Source organism: Terrapene carolina, unplaced genomic scaffold (assembly GCF_002925995.2).
Source record: "Terrapene carolina triunguis isolate 2854851 unplaced genomic scaffold, T_m_triunguis-2.0 Scaffold23, whole genome shotgun sequence".
Classification (NCBI taxonomy): domain Eukaryota; kingdom Metazoa; phylum Chordata; order Testudines; family Emydidae; genus Terrapene; species Terrapene triunguis.
In genome coordinates this window covers 30,061,100-30,073,352 of record NW_020664374.1, presented here as the reverse complement: position 1 = coordinate 30,073,352, position 12,253 = coordinate 30,061,100, and the positions used below count along the sequence as shown (strand labels likewise).

The following is a 12,253-nucleotide window of genomic DNA, read 5'->3' as shown; positions in this document are numbered from 1 at the left end:
AAACATACATAACTTCAAATTTCTGTGTGGCTTAGTGTTGTGGCATGACATACTGTTTGAAATAAATGTTGTAAGCAAGAGACTCCAAGGTGTTGACTTTGATATATCTGGAGCAATGGCACAACAGGACAAAGCAAAGTCATACCTACAGTCTTACCGGTCAGATGAGGGATTTCAAAACGTTCTGAAGAGTACACAGAAGTTGGCAGAGGAACATCACACTGAAGCTATTTTCCTACCCATTCAAGAATACAAGAGTCACCGAAGAAGACAACATTTTGATTACGAGGCACGGAATAATCCCATAAGAGACCCCAAACAACAATTCAAAGTTGAATTCTTTAACCAGGTTCTAGATTGTGCAATACAGTCAATTGAAGAACGTTTCACGCAGCTCAAGGAACACAGCAGTATATTTGGGATGTTGTATGATATTCCAAAACTCCTCACTATACCTGAAAAAGACCTACACCAGCAATACAGGGCACTAGACAGTGTTGACGCATGACATGCGTGATATTGATGCGAGTGATTTAGGTGATGAACTGAAAGCCCTTCCAAGATGCATTTCAGCAGGATCAACTCCAAAGGCTGTTCTGGAATATCTGTGCACAAATAAGATGACCACCCTCTTTCCAAATGCTTTTGTTGCTCTGCGCGTACTTCTAACACTTCCTGTAACAGTTGCCAGCGGAGAACGCAGCTTCTCCAAGCTGAAGTTAATAAAAACACATCTACGCTCCACAATGACACAGGAGAGGCCGGTCGGCCTTACAACCATCTCAATAGAGCATGAGCTGTCCCAGACTGTGGACCTTCAGCAGGAAGCAGTTCAAATCTTTGCAACCAAGAAGGCACGGAAAGCACCACTTTGATTATTCAAACAGATAAAAATGCCAGTGTTTACTATGCAGACAAGAAAAGTTACATTTGCTGTTCAGGCGTTTGAAAGATAAGTGTTACTTAAAATTTTTGAACAAGGCATTTTAAATTGTTAGTTCTCCTTTATTGGGGTAGGTAGCAGAGCAGTACCATGAGAGGAGTACATCAGGAAGAAGACAGAATTGAGACCTTTCAAAGTTTTTTGGCCCAAGCAAGGGGATATGGGGGTGTCATTTGAGCTCCCCACCTCACTGCCAAAATGTTGTGGGCTGGCCCTGAACCTGCTCTTAAAAATATCCAATGATGGAGATTCACAGCCTACCTAAGCAATTGATTCCTAACTTCCAGTTAGGAAGTTTTTCCTCATGTCCAACCTAAATCTCCCTTGCTGCAATTTAAGCCCATTGCTTCTTGTCCTATCCTCAGAGGTTAAGAATTTTTTTTCTTCCTCCTCCTTGTAACAACCTTTTACATACTTGAAAACTGTTACCATGTCCCCTCTCAGTCTTCTCTTTTCCAGACTAAACAAACCCAGTTTTTTCAATCATCCCTCCTAGGTCATGTTTTCTAGACCTTTAATAATTTTTGTCACTCTTCTCTGGACTCTCTCCAATTTGTCCCCATCCTTCCTGAAATGTGGCGCCCTGAACTGGACACAATACTCCACTTGACGCCTAAGCAGCACAGAGTAGCACAGAAAAATTACTTATCGTGTCTTGCTTACAACATTCCTGCTAATACATCCCAGAAGGGTGTTCGCTTTTTTTGCAACAGCGTTACACTGTTGACTCATATTTAGCTTGTGATCCACTATGACCCCCAGATCCCTTTCCGCAGTACTCCTTCCTAGGCAGTCATTTCCCATTTTGTATGTGTGCAACTGATTGTTTTCCCAAATGGAATACTTTACATTTGTCCTTATTGAATTTTATCCTACTTACCTCAGACCATTTCTCCAATTTGTCCAGATCATTTTGAATTTTAACACTATCCCCCAAAGCAGTTGCAACCCCTCCCAGCTTGGTATCATCTACAGACTTTACAAATACGCTCTCTATGCCATTATCTAAATAATTGATGAAGATATTGAACAGAATTGGACCCAGAACTGATCCCTGCGGGACCCCACTCGTTATGCCCTTCCAGCATGACTGTGAACCACTGATAACTACTCTCTGGGAATGGTTTTCCAACCAGTTCTGCACCCACCTTATGGGAGCTGCATCTAGGTTGCATTTCCCTAGTTTGTTTATGAGAAGGTCATGTGAGACAGTATCAAAAGCTTTAGTAAAGTCACGTCTACCGCTTCCCCCCATTCATGAGGCTTGTTACCGTGTCAAAAGCAATCAGGTTGGTTGGGCATGATTCGTTTTTGACAAATCCATGCTGACTGTTACTTACCACCTTATTATCTTCTAGATGTTTGCAAATTGATTGCTTAATTATTTGTTCCATTATCTTTCCAGGTACAGAAGTTAAGTCATGAATCCTTTTAGGAGCTCTGCAATAGAGCTGTCAGGCTGAGGGAATTTAGGAGTCTGAACTCCACTTGTACCTCTGGGGAGGCGCATGATTCAGGAATCAACTCCCAGCAGGCAACTCACAATCCCTCAGCTTTCGTTTGGGGCCTGCTGCCCCAAATTCAGTTCTTACTCACCTTCAAGACACCAGTTCCCCCACCGCCAACTTTCTCCCTAAATCTACAATGTTATCTCACTCCAAATCCCTTTCTTTCCTCCTGCTCCTTCTCTGCTATATTGATCTTTTTAGCCCACCCTCATGCGTTATCTCAACCTCACCTGCTGGTAATCTTCCACTACTTCACAATTGCCTGTTTCCCTGCTAGTAGACTCTTTCCCCCTGTAGCAGTGGAGAGTAAGACTGTACTGAGAAAGGGTATCTTTGGATTTAAAAAAAAATACTGAGTATTTTCAGAGAACATGAATTACTTTTCCGTGTTGTTACTCCTGCGCCCATCTCAACAGATCTGAGGTTTCTGTAGATGCTGCTTTTTAATTTGTGTTGTGAAATGTGCGGGATTGGTAGTGCTTTGAAAAGGCTGACTATGAAACATTGAGACCCACTGAATGAGGAGCCGGGGTCAGACATGCCTTAAAAGGGGACTTGGTTACTGGCTGAGCACTTTAGAGTTGGGAATGCTCCTCTGGGGTTTATTCCATACCTGAGATGTACAGATTATAGTTGGGGGGGAAGTTGCACATAATTTTTTCTTCAGTTACTGTTTAGAGAAGTGCCATGTTATCATCAGCCAAACTGTAAGTGTTACCTGATAACCTGAGCTGCAAAAGAAACCAAGATTTAATAGCAATAACTGTGTATGTGAACCATTAATACACAGCCAGTAAGGTAATGTCTTTTATTGTGCATTTTAATCAAACTTCAGCTCAAAATCTGTATTTTATAGACCATAATGGGATAATCTACAACAATGGAGAAGCTGTTTTGCATCCCTGTTACACTCCAGGATCACTGTCCCATAGTACTTCCTCCAGTTCCCTCTGTGCAGTCACTAACTCAGCCTATGAAGGTTCTTCTTCAGGTAAAACAGCAATTAATATTTAAATATATAGATTTCTGTAACAGTATTTCTGCTTACAACTGCAGTGTTTAAATTTTTTAAAGAAAAATGTCTTATCTGCTATGATGCCTGACAATGAGTGTAGCCTGTGAATATTTGGGAAACTATCCCATCCCATCTGAGCAGACGATAGAATGTCTGGAGGACATGAACACAAAGGGGAAATACATAATGGAATTGGAATTAACCAAACTGGTTACGCAGCGTGTCTAGGAGTCTCATTCATGCAGAAGACCCCCTCCCGTCCCATACTGAATTGGTTATAAGATAACAGTCTTGTGCCCTACTAAATTGCTGAGGGGGCAAAAATTAGCTGCCATAGTCACTGAGTTTTAACCTTGTGGTGGGCGGACCCAACCTGTGGTTGGATTCTACTATGCCAATAACTGGTCACAAACTCTGGGAAAGATTATGCTATTCTTACTCACGTAGGGTAATATCATATGACTGGAGCCATCCCACTAAAATGAATGTGACTGTTCCAGGAACAAATTAATACTCAGTATGCATAAGAGTGGTGGAATCTGGTCCTTTTTAAGGTGACCATGCTGCCATTGTCTAAGGAAGAGAGATTCTGATAGAACTCCCCAATGAAAAGTCAATTTGCAATACAGTAGATCCTCATCACATAGCTAACCCAAGGTTTTAAAAAGAGGAATCAGTTGACACAACTATTTCCCTTTTTAAACCGTAAGCAATTAGAAAACCAGTTTAGATTAAAAAATTGAAACAAAAACCACACACAATGAATGTTAATATCCTGCACAGTGAAAGTCTAAATGGGTTATTTGTAAAAATATGAAGACCAAGATGATGATGATGATGGTGATAAAATGCTTTTTAAGAAGTGTAAACACTGAAGTAATTAGTGTAGCAAAGAAAATATCTATTAGTCTCACAGCAGTTAAAGTTGCATCAAAATTTTCTTTTTTGAAGGCCTATACCTTAGGGTCTCACCTTTTTTTGAAACTCTTTTTTGTAAACGTGCCATGGGGAATTTGAGCCAGATTTCAGCCACAAATAAATGTGTGTATGGAATGATCTCCAGTATGTATTTTGGATTGGTATGCTGTTGGTTTTTAGGAAATTTGGAAAGACTTAAAATGTAGGAAAAGCCCACACACAATGCATGGTTCCTTCCCCTGCTGCTGCCTGAAACACTGAAACATCAGAGACAATTAGCCACTCATCACTTCCTCCAGTTCATTTACATACTTCAGAAGAGTCACTATTGTCCTGGTTGTCATGGCAACATCTGCCTTTAATAATTGATTTTCTCTTAGGGTATGTCTTCACTACCCACCGGATCGGTGGGTAGCGATCGATCCAGCAGGGATCAATTTATTGCATCTAGTCTAGATGCGATAAATCAACGCCCGAGCGCTCTCCCGTTGACTCCTGTACTCCAGTGCCACGAGAGGCGCAAGCAGAGTCAACGGGAGAGCGGCAGCAGTCGACTCACTGCGGTGAAGACACCACAGTAAGTCGATCTAAGTACGTCGACTTCAGCTACGTTATTCACGTAGCTGAAGTTGCATAACTTAGATCAATTTTTCCCCCCTTCCCCCAGTGTATACCAGGGCTTAGACTCCCATGACATTGTTACAAAGAAGGGTCCCAAGAGGAGCTGTAATGAAAGCAGACAGGGTTTGGTTCAGCTCCTCCAGTGCTCCTTTGGGTTTGTACTGGGCTAAGGCACACTGGTTCTTTTCAGAAGGTTATTGTTTGTTACTTTCCTCAAAAAGGGTTACATGAAAATAAGCTACAAAATTCCAGCTCTTTTCCTTTAGATTGTTTATCTGATCCTTCCAAATTGGGGTCTATGACTTTCTGAATATTCACCTTTTAAAAGAAATAGGAAATTATAGATCTCTGAGTCATAGTATTACACAATTTTTTTCAAAAAAGACACTGAAGTTCCAGTAAAATGTTTTGTTTGAATAGTTTTAATTACTTTTCAATTAACAGGGAGTGGTGTAGTCTAGAGTGTCACAAAGACTACAATGACAACAAAATATACATAGAAGGCAACAAATGTGTAAAGGCTTTATTATTTAAAAAGTAAATATATAAAATATTCTCTTTCTATTAAAAAAGCTGAGGAAATACATAAACAACTTAATTTAATGTTAGTTAAGATTGCTCTCATCCATAATCTAAACCATAAAAGAGCAGGAAATACAAAGTTAAGGATTAAAATGTAGAAGAATCGAGCACAAGTTAGGAAATGCCAGAATGAACATTGTCCATACAATCTTAATTTGGTCCCTTCATATGTATGCATTAAGATATGGTCTTTAATTATGTGATCCCGTACTATTTTTTTACACAGAGCACAGGATGGGTGGTGCTCGGGGGATGAATTAGGCTGTGTAGTCGTGATGCTTTCTGGGCGTACCCAGGGTTGTCAGGCACTTCGCTACCACCTTCCCTTAATGTGGGGAAGCCTTGTCTGTGTCTGCTGGGGGACAGCTCCCTGATCCTACAGGCAACGCAAGCACTCCACTGTCCATGTGCAGATTAGTGCTAGATATTCTCCAACCCTTGAGCACTCTGAGCATCTCCCTGGAGTGTCCTGCCCCTGTTCTGCTCTACATGCACAGTATTTACAGATTTGCTGCTCCCAAAGAAGCAGTGCACTCCAGCTTACTAGCTTCACCTCAGGCCACTGCTCTATTTAACACAGAGCAATTAGATGTGTTTATAGTGAAAACAAGCACAACTCTATTTAACCAAGAGAAGATATTCAAATCATAGCAAGCAGGTAGAAATATTGGAAACAAATATTTACATATACAATAAAATCATACTCATTTTAAAACCTAGACTTTTTAAACTAAAGCTCTCCCCAAAGTCCTACTAGCGTTTTTAAGCCAGACCTGGCTGAAATCTATTTTTCGAGACAAAACATGCTGCCAGCTTGTCCCCTACTTAAAGAATACTGTGTGTTTCTTTGCAAGCCCTGATATAGCAAAAGTGCATCATGAGATGCACAATGAGCAGACAGAGACTAGTGTCTAACACCCCTTGCCTGAACAGAATCTGTACAAGGCATGTCACCTCCTGATGACCTGCTTTAATGTCAAGAACTTAATTTTCATTATAGACACACAACTTCTTAAATATTATCCATACATATGTAACACAATGATTATGCTGACCAGCGGGCTATTGGCTCTCAGTAGAGACCTTACATGCTTCCCCCCCCCCCCCGCTTTGGTGAATTATTGTGCATATAATTGACTAGAGGATTGCTGTAAAACTCTGTCTCCCCTGTGCCCTCTGCCAGTGGGCACAAAGAGGTTCCTCAGTCACTATAGTGAAGGAATCTGTTGTAAGTAGGACCTCTGCCTCATTGTTGCAGAAGTTGGAAGCTATGTAGTGAATGAGGCAGGGGTTTACAGAAAAAGAAAGAATGAGAACATAAAAATGGCCATACTGGGTCAGACCAAAGGTCCATCCAGCCCAGTATCCTGTCTACTGACAGTGGCCAATGCCTGGTGCCCCAGATGGAGTGAACTTAACAGGTAATGATCAAGTGATCTCTCTCCTGCCGTCCATCACCACCCTCTGACAAACAGAGGCTAGGGAGACCATTCCTTACCCATCCTGGCTAATAGCCATTAATGGTCTCATGGTCAAGGTATTGGAGACTTTGTGGTACAGTCAGGGGTAGAATCAGAGTTCCTATGTGATGCTGAGCAAGTCACTTGCTCCAAACGTTTCACAGGTAATCACTTCTGCATGTAATACACAATACATATGCACAAGGGAGCCAAATTAAGGTTGCATGAGCAACGCATTTTCTGACATCAGAGTGCTTGATTTGACAAACTTCTCATCCTTAACTTTGTATTTCCTAACTTTTTATAGTTTAGGCATGATAGTGATAATATGCAATATAGTATTCAACCATATCAGGTTTTTTTGGGAGGTGGGGGCAATGACAATACACAATAAACTGATAGTACAAACAAACCTCTTCCAGTATTAGAGGCTTATACAGTACCTGATAATTTGGGCAAAGGTAACTTAGCCAGTTGTGCATTTCTATATCACTGGGGTATGGAACTTGCCTGGACAAGCTTTGTAAACAATCCTTATTGAACCACTTCTAAGAATATTTTGGCAAGATTACTGCCCATGATTTCATATGCCAAGTTTGAATGGTCTGTATTTATCTTTTTCTGATTGTGTAATAACCATTTCTCCTTTTGTAAATAAAGATAGGACCCAGAAATGCACGGTTTGCTGTTTCCAAAATTTATATCTTGTCACTTGTCAGGAATAATCAATATAAATAACAGTTCATATGATCCCTGTATTTTATTTCTTTGCTGTCTCAATAAGATTAGTGTTTTAAAAAGTGCTGTTTTTGTACTGGAAAATGGATAAGGAAAATTTGGAGTACTTTTTGTATTCTTCAGAATCGGAAAATATGCTTGAAAATGAATGGGTGAAGAAGGATGAAGCTGACAGCCAAAGTCAGGAGAGAGAAAATAAATTTCAACTATCGCTTTTTCCTGACGAAGACAGAGAGGAACACATCTTCTTTCAGAAAGTGATAACTGCAGTTCAGAACTGGTTCACTCTTTTTGGTTGGTCTAAGGGACCTAATCCTATTTCTATTCCCCACTCATTAAGACGGTAATTGTAATTTTTTTCTTAAATGTTTCCTAGGAAAATGCTGCATTGTACCAATGTGTGTTCCATCATTAGAAACATTCTTGGATGACCCATGTTTATGACCAAGTTACTTTTAATATGCAACTGATTAGATGGAGAAACCCAAAGATATTTTTCATTAGTCAAACTTTTTATGCGTTGTAAAAGAAAAAGGTCTATTTTTTTCCCATTTATAAAATGTTCCCAAACAAGAGGCTCTGAGAGTATGTACAACATTAAAACCATATACAATGCTTATTACAACTGAAATTGAGTCTGATCCCAGAATGAACCCAGTTTCTGACAGTCACCACTATCTCAAGGCAAAACCATGTAAATAAATAGTTGCGCCTTTCCCCCTGCCCATAAGGTCAACAAATCGATGAATGAGTCAGCAGGGGAAGCAAATTCCAATAAGTAGAGCCTTGTCACCAGCCCCTTGCACCTGATGTCTATCAGCAGTTAGATGAATCACCTGAGTTAGTCCTAGCTGTTTGATAGTACTGAAAGAAAAAGACATTCTCTCATTTGGTTGGTTCTCAAATGTGTAGGTTTTTATATAGGGTGAAAATGAAATTGTACTTGAAAGGTAATGGTGACTAGCACAGACTCAGTTGTATTAAATAGTCTAACCAAATAAGATTTTTTATGTTGTCATAACTTCTGTATAGAAATCAGGAAGTACTATATTTTTCACAATCCATTCCTCAGACCTTTCCATAATGGTTTATTAATGAATTCACCACAGTTAATGGTACAGTAGTTATTTTTAATGCAAGTCTGTTTTAATGTATTTAAAACAGTAAAGTTAATTTTTTCCCCCCCGTTTAGTGATGTGTGTAAAATCCAGATGACTTCATCTGATGAAAAAGTTATTAAACAAAACCTCGGCAAAGATACAAAGACTGTTTATGACATGCTACTCCATCTGAGTGGACAGTTGCTACCAGGAATTACTTCGAGCCAGTCATTGCCCTCTGATCCTATTGAACGAGTAATCCAGCTCCACTGGCAGCATTCTACAATGCTCACTTTCCTCAAGTAAGATAAGGGTTATTTTTGCTTATGTTTCCCCGGTTGTGTTTCGGTAGTTTAAATACCTTTCCCATTGAATAATATGCTTTTTCTTAGTTGTATTTTTACACTGTTTTTTGGTTCTTGTGATTAAAAGTGTGATGTTTATGGTAAATTACGATGAACTTGGTAGTGATGTAATCTGTGAAGCTTGGTGATGGCATGTTATGAAATGTTAAATAATCACTCTAAAGCTGAGGAACTAATTTTGTTTCTGACATGATGGTGGTATCTGTCATTTAAAAAAACCTGATCCATCTTTAGAACATTGTCAGGTTATTTCTCGTAGGATGCAGGGCCACATCATGTCACCCAATTGAAAAATCAATGGAAAGAGAACTGAGAACTTAGAGAGGAACTTTATGAAGCTTTCTTCTTATATTCGAGAGAGCACAGATCCTGCGAATTTATGGATAACTTGACTCTCAATCTCATGAATCCCAGAGCCAGTGCTACTGCTTCATTATGTTGTTGTTGTTTGGTGCCTTAGATTAAAACACTTTTGTTAAGAGAATTTGAGGTCGTGTCAAATTTTGAAATCTGGATGATCTGGGACACACATGCCACTATGTAGAGTTTGGACACAATGAATGCAAAACATTCTATGAATGCTTTGTGTGTTTCCCCTTGATTGTTAACAGAGCACAACTCTGCTGCAAGAAAAATAGGCTAGTTCCTCCCTGATCCTAAACTAAGACCTATCAATTTACATCTATAAAGTGAATAAAAGTTATACAGCACATTAATGAAAAAGTATAGTGCTTTACATTGCAATGAGAAGCAGGTTACATAATAAGATAAACTCAGCTGATTACTATTCACAACATTAGAGATGTTGAAACACACTGAAAGGAATTTAAAATGAAAAGCCCTGTGAAAATCTCTCTGAACAAGGAGTCAGGAGGCTTTTTGTACTCTGAGTAAACTAGACTTAGAGTTCTTCATCCTCTTCCCTGTAATGCTTCTTTATATTCTAGCCTTTGAGCTAAAGCACAGATTTTTTTTAAAACCAGCTATCAGCTGTTTATTAGCATAAAGCTACTATATTACTTTCCTTTCCTGTTGTCTTAATCTCTTGGCTCATGAGAGCTGATGAAAGCTATGCTGCACAGTTTTCTAAGCGGTTGCAAAGTATCTAGGCCTGCATCCGTAAGTGAGATTTCCAATACTGTAACTGTAGGCAGACAGTAGCATCGTTAAGTTTTAGTATTATCGATTCTTGTGATAGTTACAGCATTATTTTGGGCTTGGATTCTTCTGGCCCTGGCACTGATATGGATGGTTTGTGTTTCAATGCTTCAAGTTGAAGAACAATTCTTGTGCTGAAGGCAACCTGCCCAGATTTATACATACTTTTAGGATCAAACATAGGATTTTTAGGCCATAATGGTTGAAGTGGAAGTTCCTCTCGCAAATAAATTGCCCAGTGTAAGTTAATAGAATTGGCTCATTACCCCAAGATGCTTGCTATCTATCTATCTATCTATCTTGAATCAGCCATAAAACTAGATTATAAAGTGACCCTGATTAGAAGTTTTGATAAGGCTGTTCTATTCCAAATGTGATAGCCTTCTGATTTAGAAGGAAGGAAAGGACTTTAAACAATTCTTCCTTTTAAAAGGAAAAGTGTGGGGTTTTGTTTTTAAGCAAAGCAGTTTATAAACCAAAATGAGAAATGCTTCACTGTGAACAAACTGTGAAGTATCCTTGAACATTAGGCTGATGATGTAAAACTGGCATTTCTGAGGTGAGGGGTGGCTTCCTTGTTAAAGTGTCAATATTCTTGGAATCAGTAGCATAGAAAGAAAATGTTACTGTAAAAGGAGATTTTATCTTACTGTTATACTGACTTGTAAAAAATTCCAATCTGGTATAGGACACACCTTGCTCCCTGTGGGTCCCTTCTTTTCCCTGTTCCTCTTCTGGAACACTGGACCCTTGTTCCAGGAGTCCACCACAGAGTCCAGGAGTTAGATGTACTCCTGTGACTCTGCTCTCCAGCCACAGAAAGCCTCAAACTTCTGGACTTTCCCCTGCAGGAGAGTCTTACCTCCTCTGCAGTTGCTCCCTCAGCCTGCTTGTAAGGCCAGGGTATCTAATGGACTATCATGTAGCTCAGACTTCTCTGGCCAGGAGGCAATCCATGAGTTATACCATAGGTGTGATCACGTCTCTAATTGGGTTTTTTCCCCTGCTGTAGCAAGTGGATGGGGAAATTTCATCACAGGTCTTAACATGGTGGTAACATTTTTCAGACAGTAAAAACCGTCTTTGATCCTTCTGATATCTAGTCTTCTAATGTCATACCAAGATTCTGAACTCTACGGTAGTATTCTGAAGTGACTCCTCAACTAAGTTTAGGAGAACTAAGCCAATATTCTTCTCTTTATACTTCCTCCAATTCTCAACTGGTATAATATCAGTATTGTTGGGATTTAGCCTCAGCTTGTTTAGAAGAATCCAGTTTTACAATGCAAGTGCAAAGCTGCCAGAAAGCTAACAGAGAGGGGAGGGAAAAAGAGAGAAATAGTTACCCTGCAGTCACTACTGTGATAGATTCCAAGGCCTAAAGGGACGATTGTGATCCTCTAGTCTGACCTCCTGTATAACACAGGCCATAGAACTTCCGCAAACTAATTCCTAGAGCATACATTTTAGAAAACCATCCAATCTTGATTTTAAAATTGCCAGTGAGGGAGAATCCTCCATGATCCTTGGTAAATTATTGCCATGGTTAATTACTCTCACCCTTAAACATTTACACCTTGTTTCCGGTCTGAATTTGTCTAGCTTCAACTTCCAGCCATTGGATTGTGTTATACCTTTCTCTGCTAGATTGAAGAGCCCATTATTTAATATTTGTTTTCCATGTAGGTACTTATGGACTGCATTCAAGTCACCCCTTAACCTTCTCTTTGTTAAGCTAAATAGACTCAAAGAGCTTAATCTATCACTGTAAGGCATGTTTTAAAATCCTTTAATCGTTCTCCTGGCTCTTCTCTGAACCTTTTTCAGTTTATCAACATCCTTCTT

General features: G+C 39.6%; 1 protein-coding gene across 1 annotated transcript in view; it reads left to right on the top strand.

Moving 5' to 3' along the window:
* Positions 1–12,253, top strand: part of LOC113406192 (cilia- and flagella-associated protein 47-like) — a 691,445-nt gene that overhangs the window by 133,323 nt on the left and 545,869 nt on the right. The window contains exons 28-30 of the mRNA XM_029910955.1: positions 3,308–3,442; positions 7,909–8,128; positions 8,978–9,187. Of these exons, the coding sequence (XP_029766815.1) occupies positions 3,308–3,442; positions 7,909–8,128; positions 8,978–9,187 (565 nt within the window). The remainder of the gene's footprint in view (positions 1–3,307; positions 3,443–7,908; positions 8,129–8,977; positions 9,188–12,253) is intronic.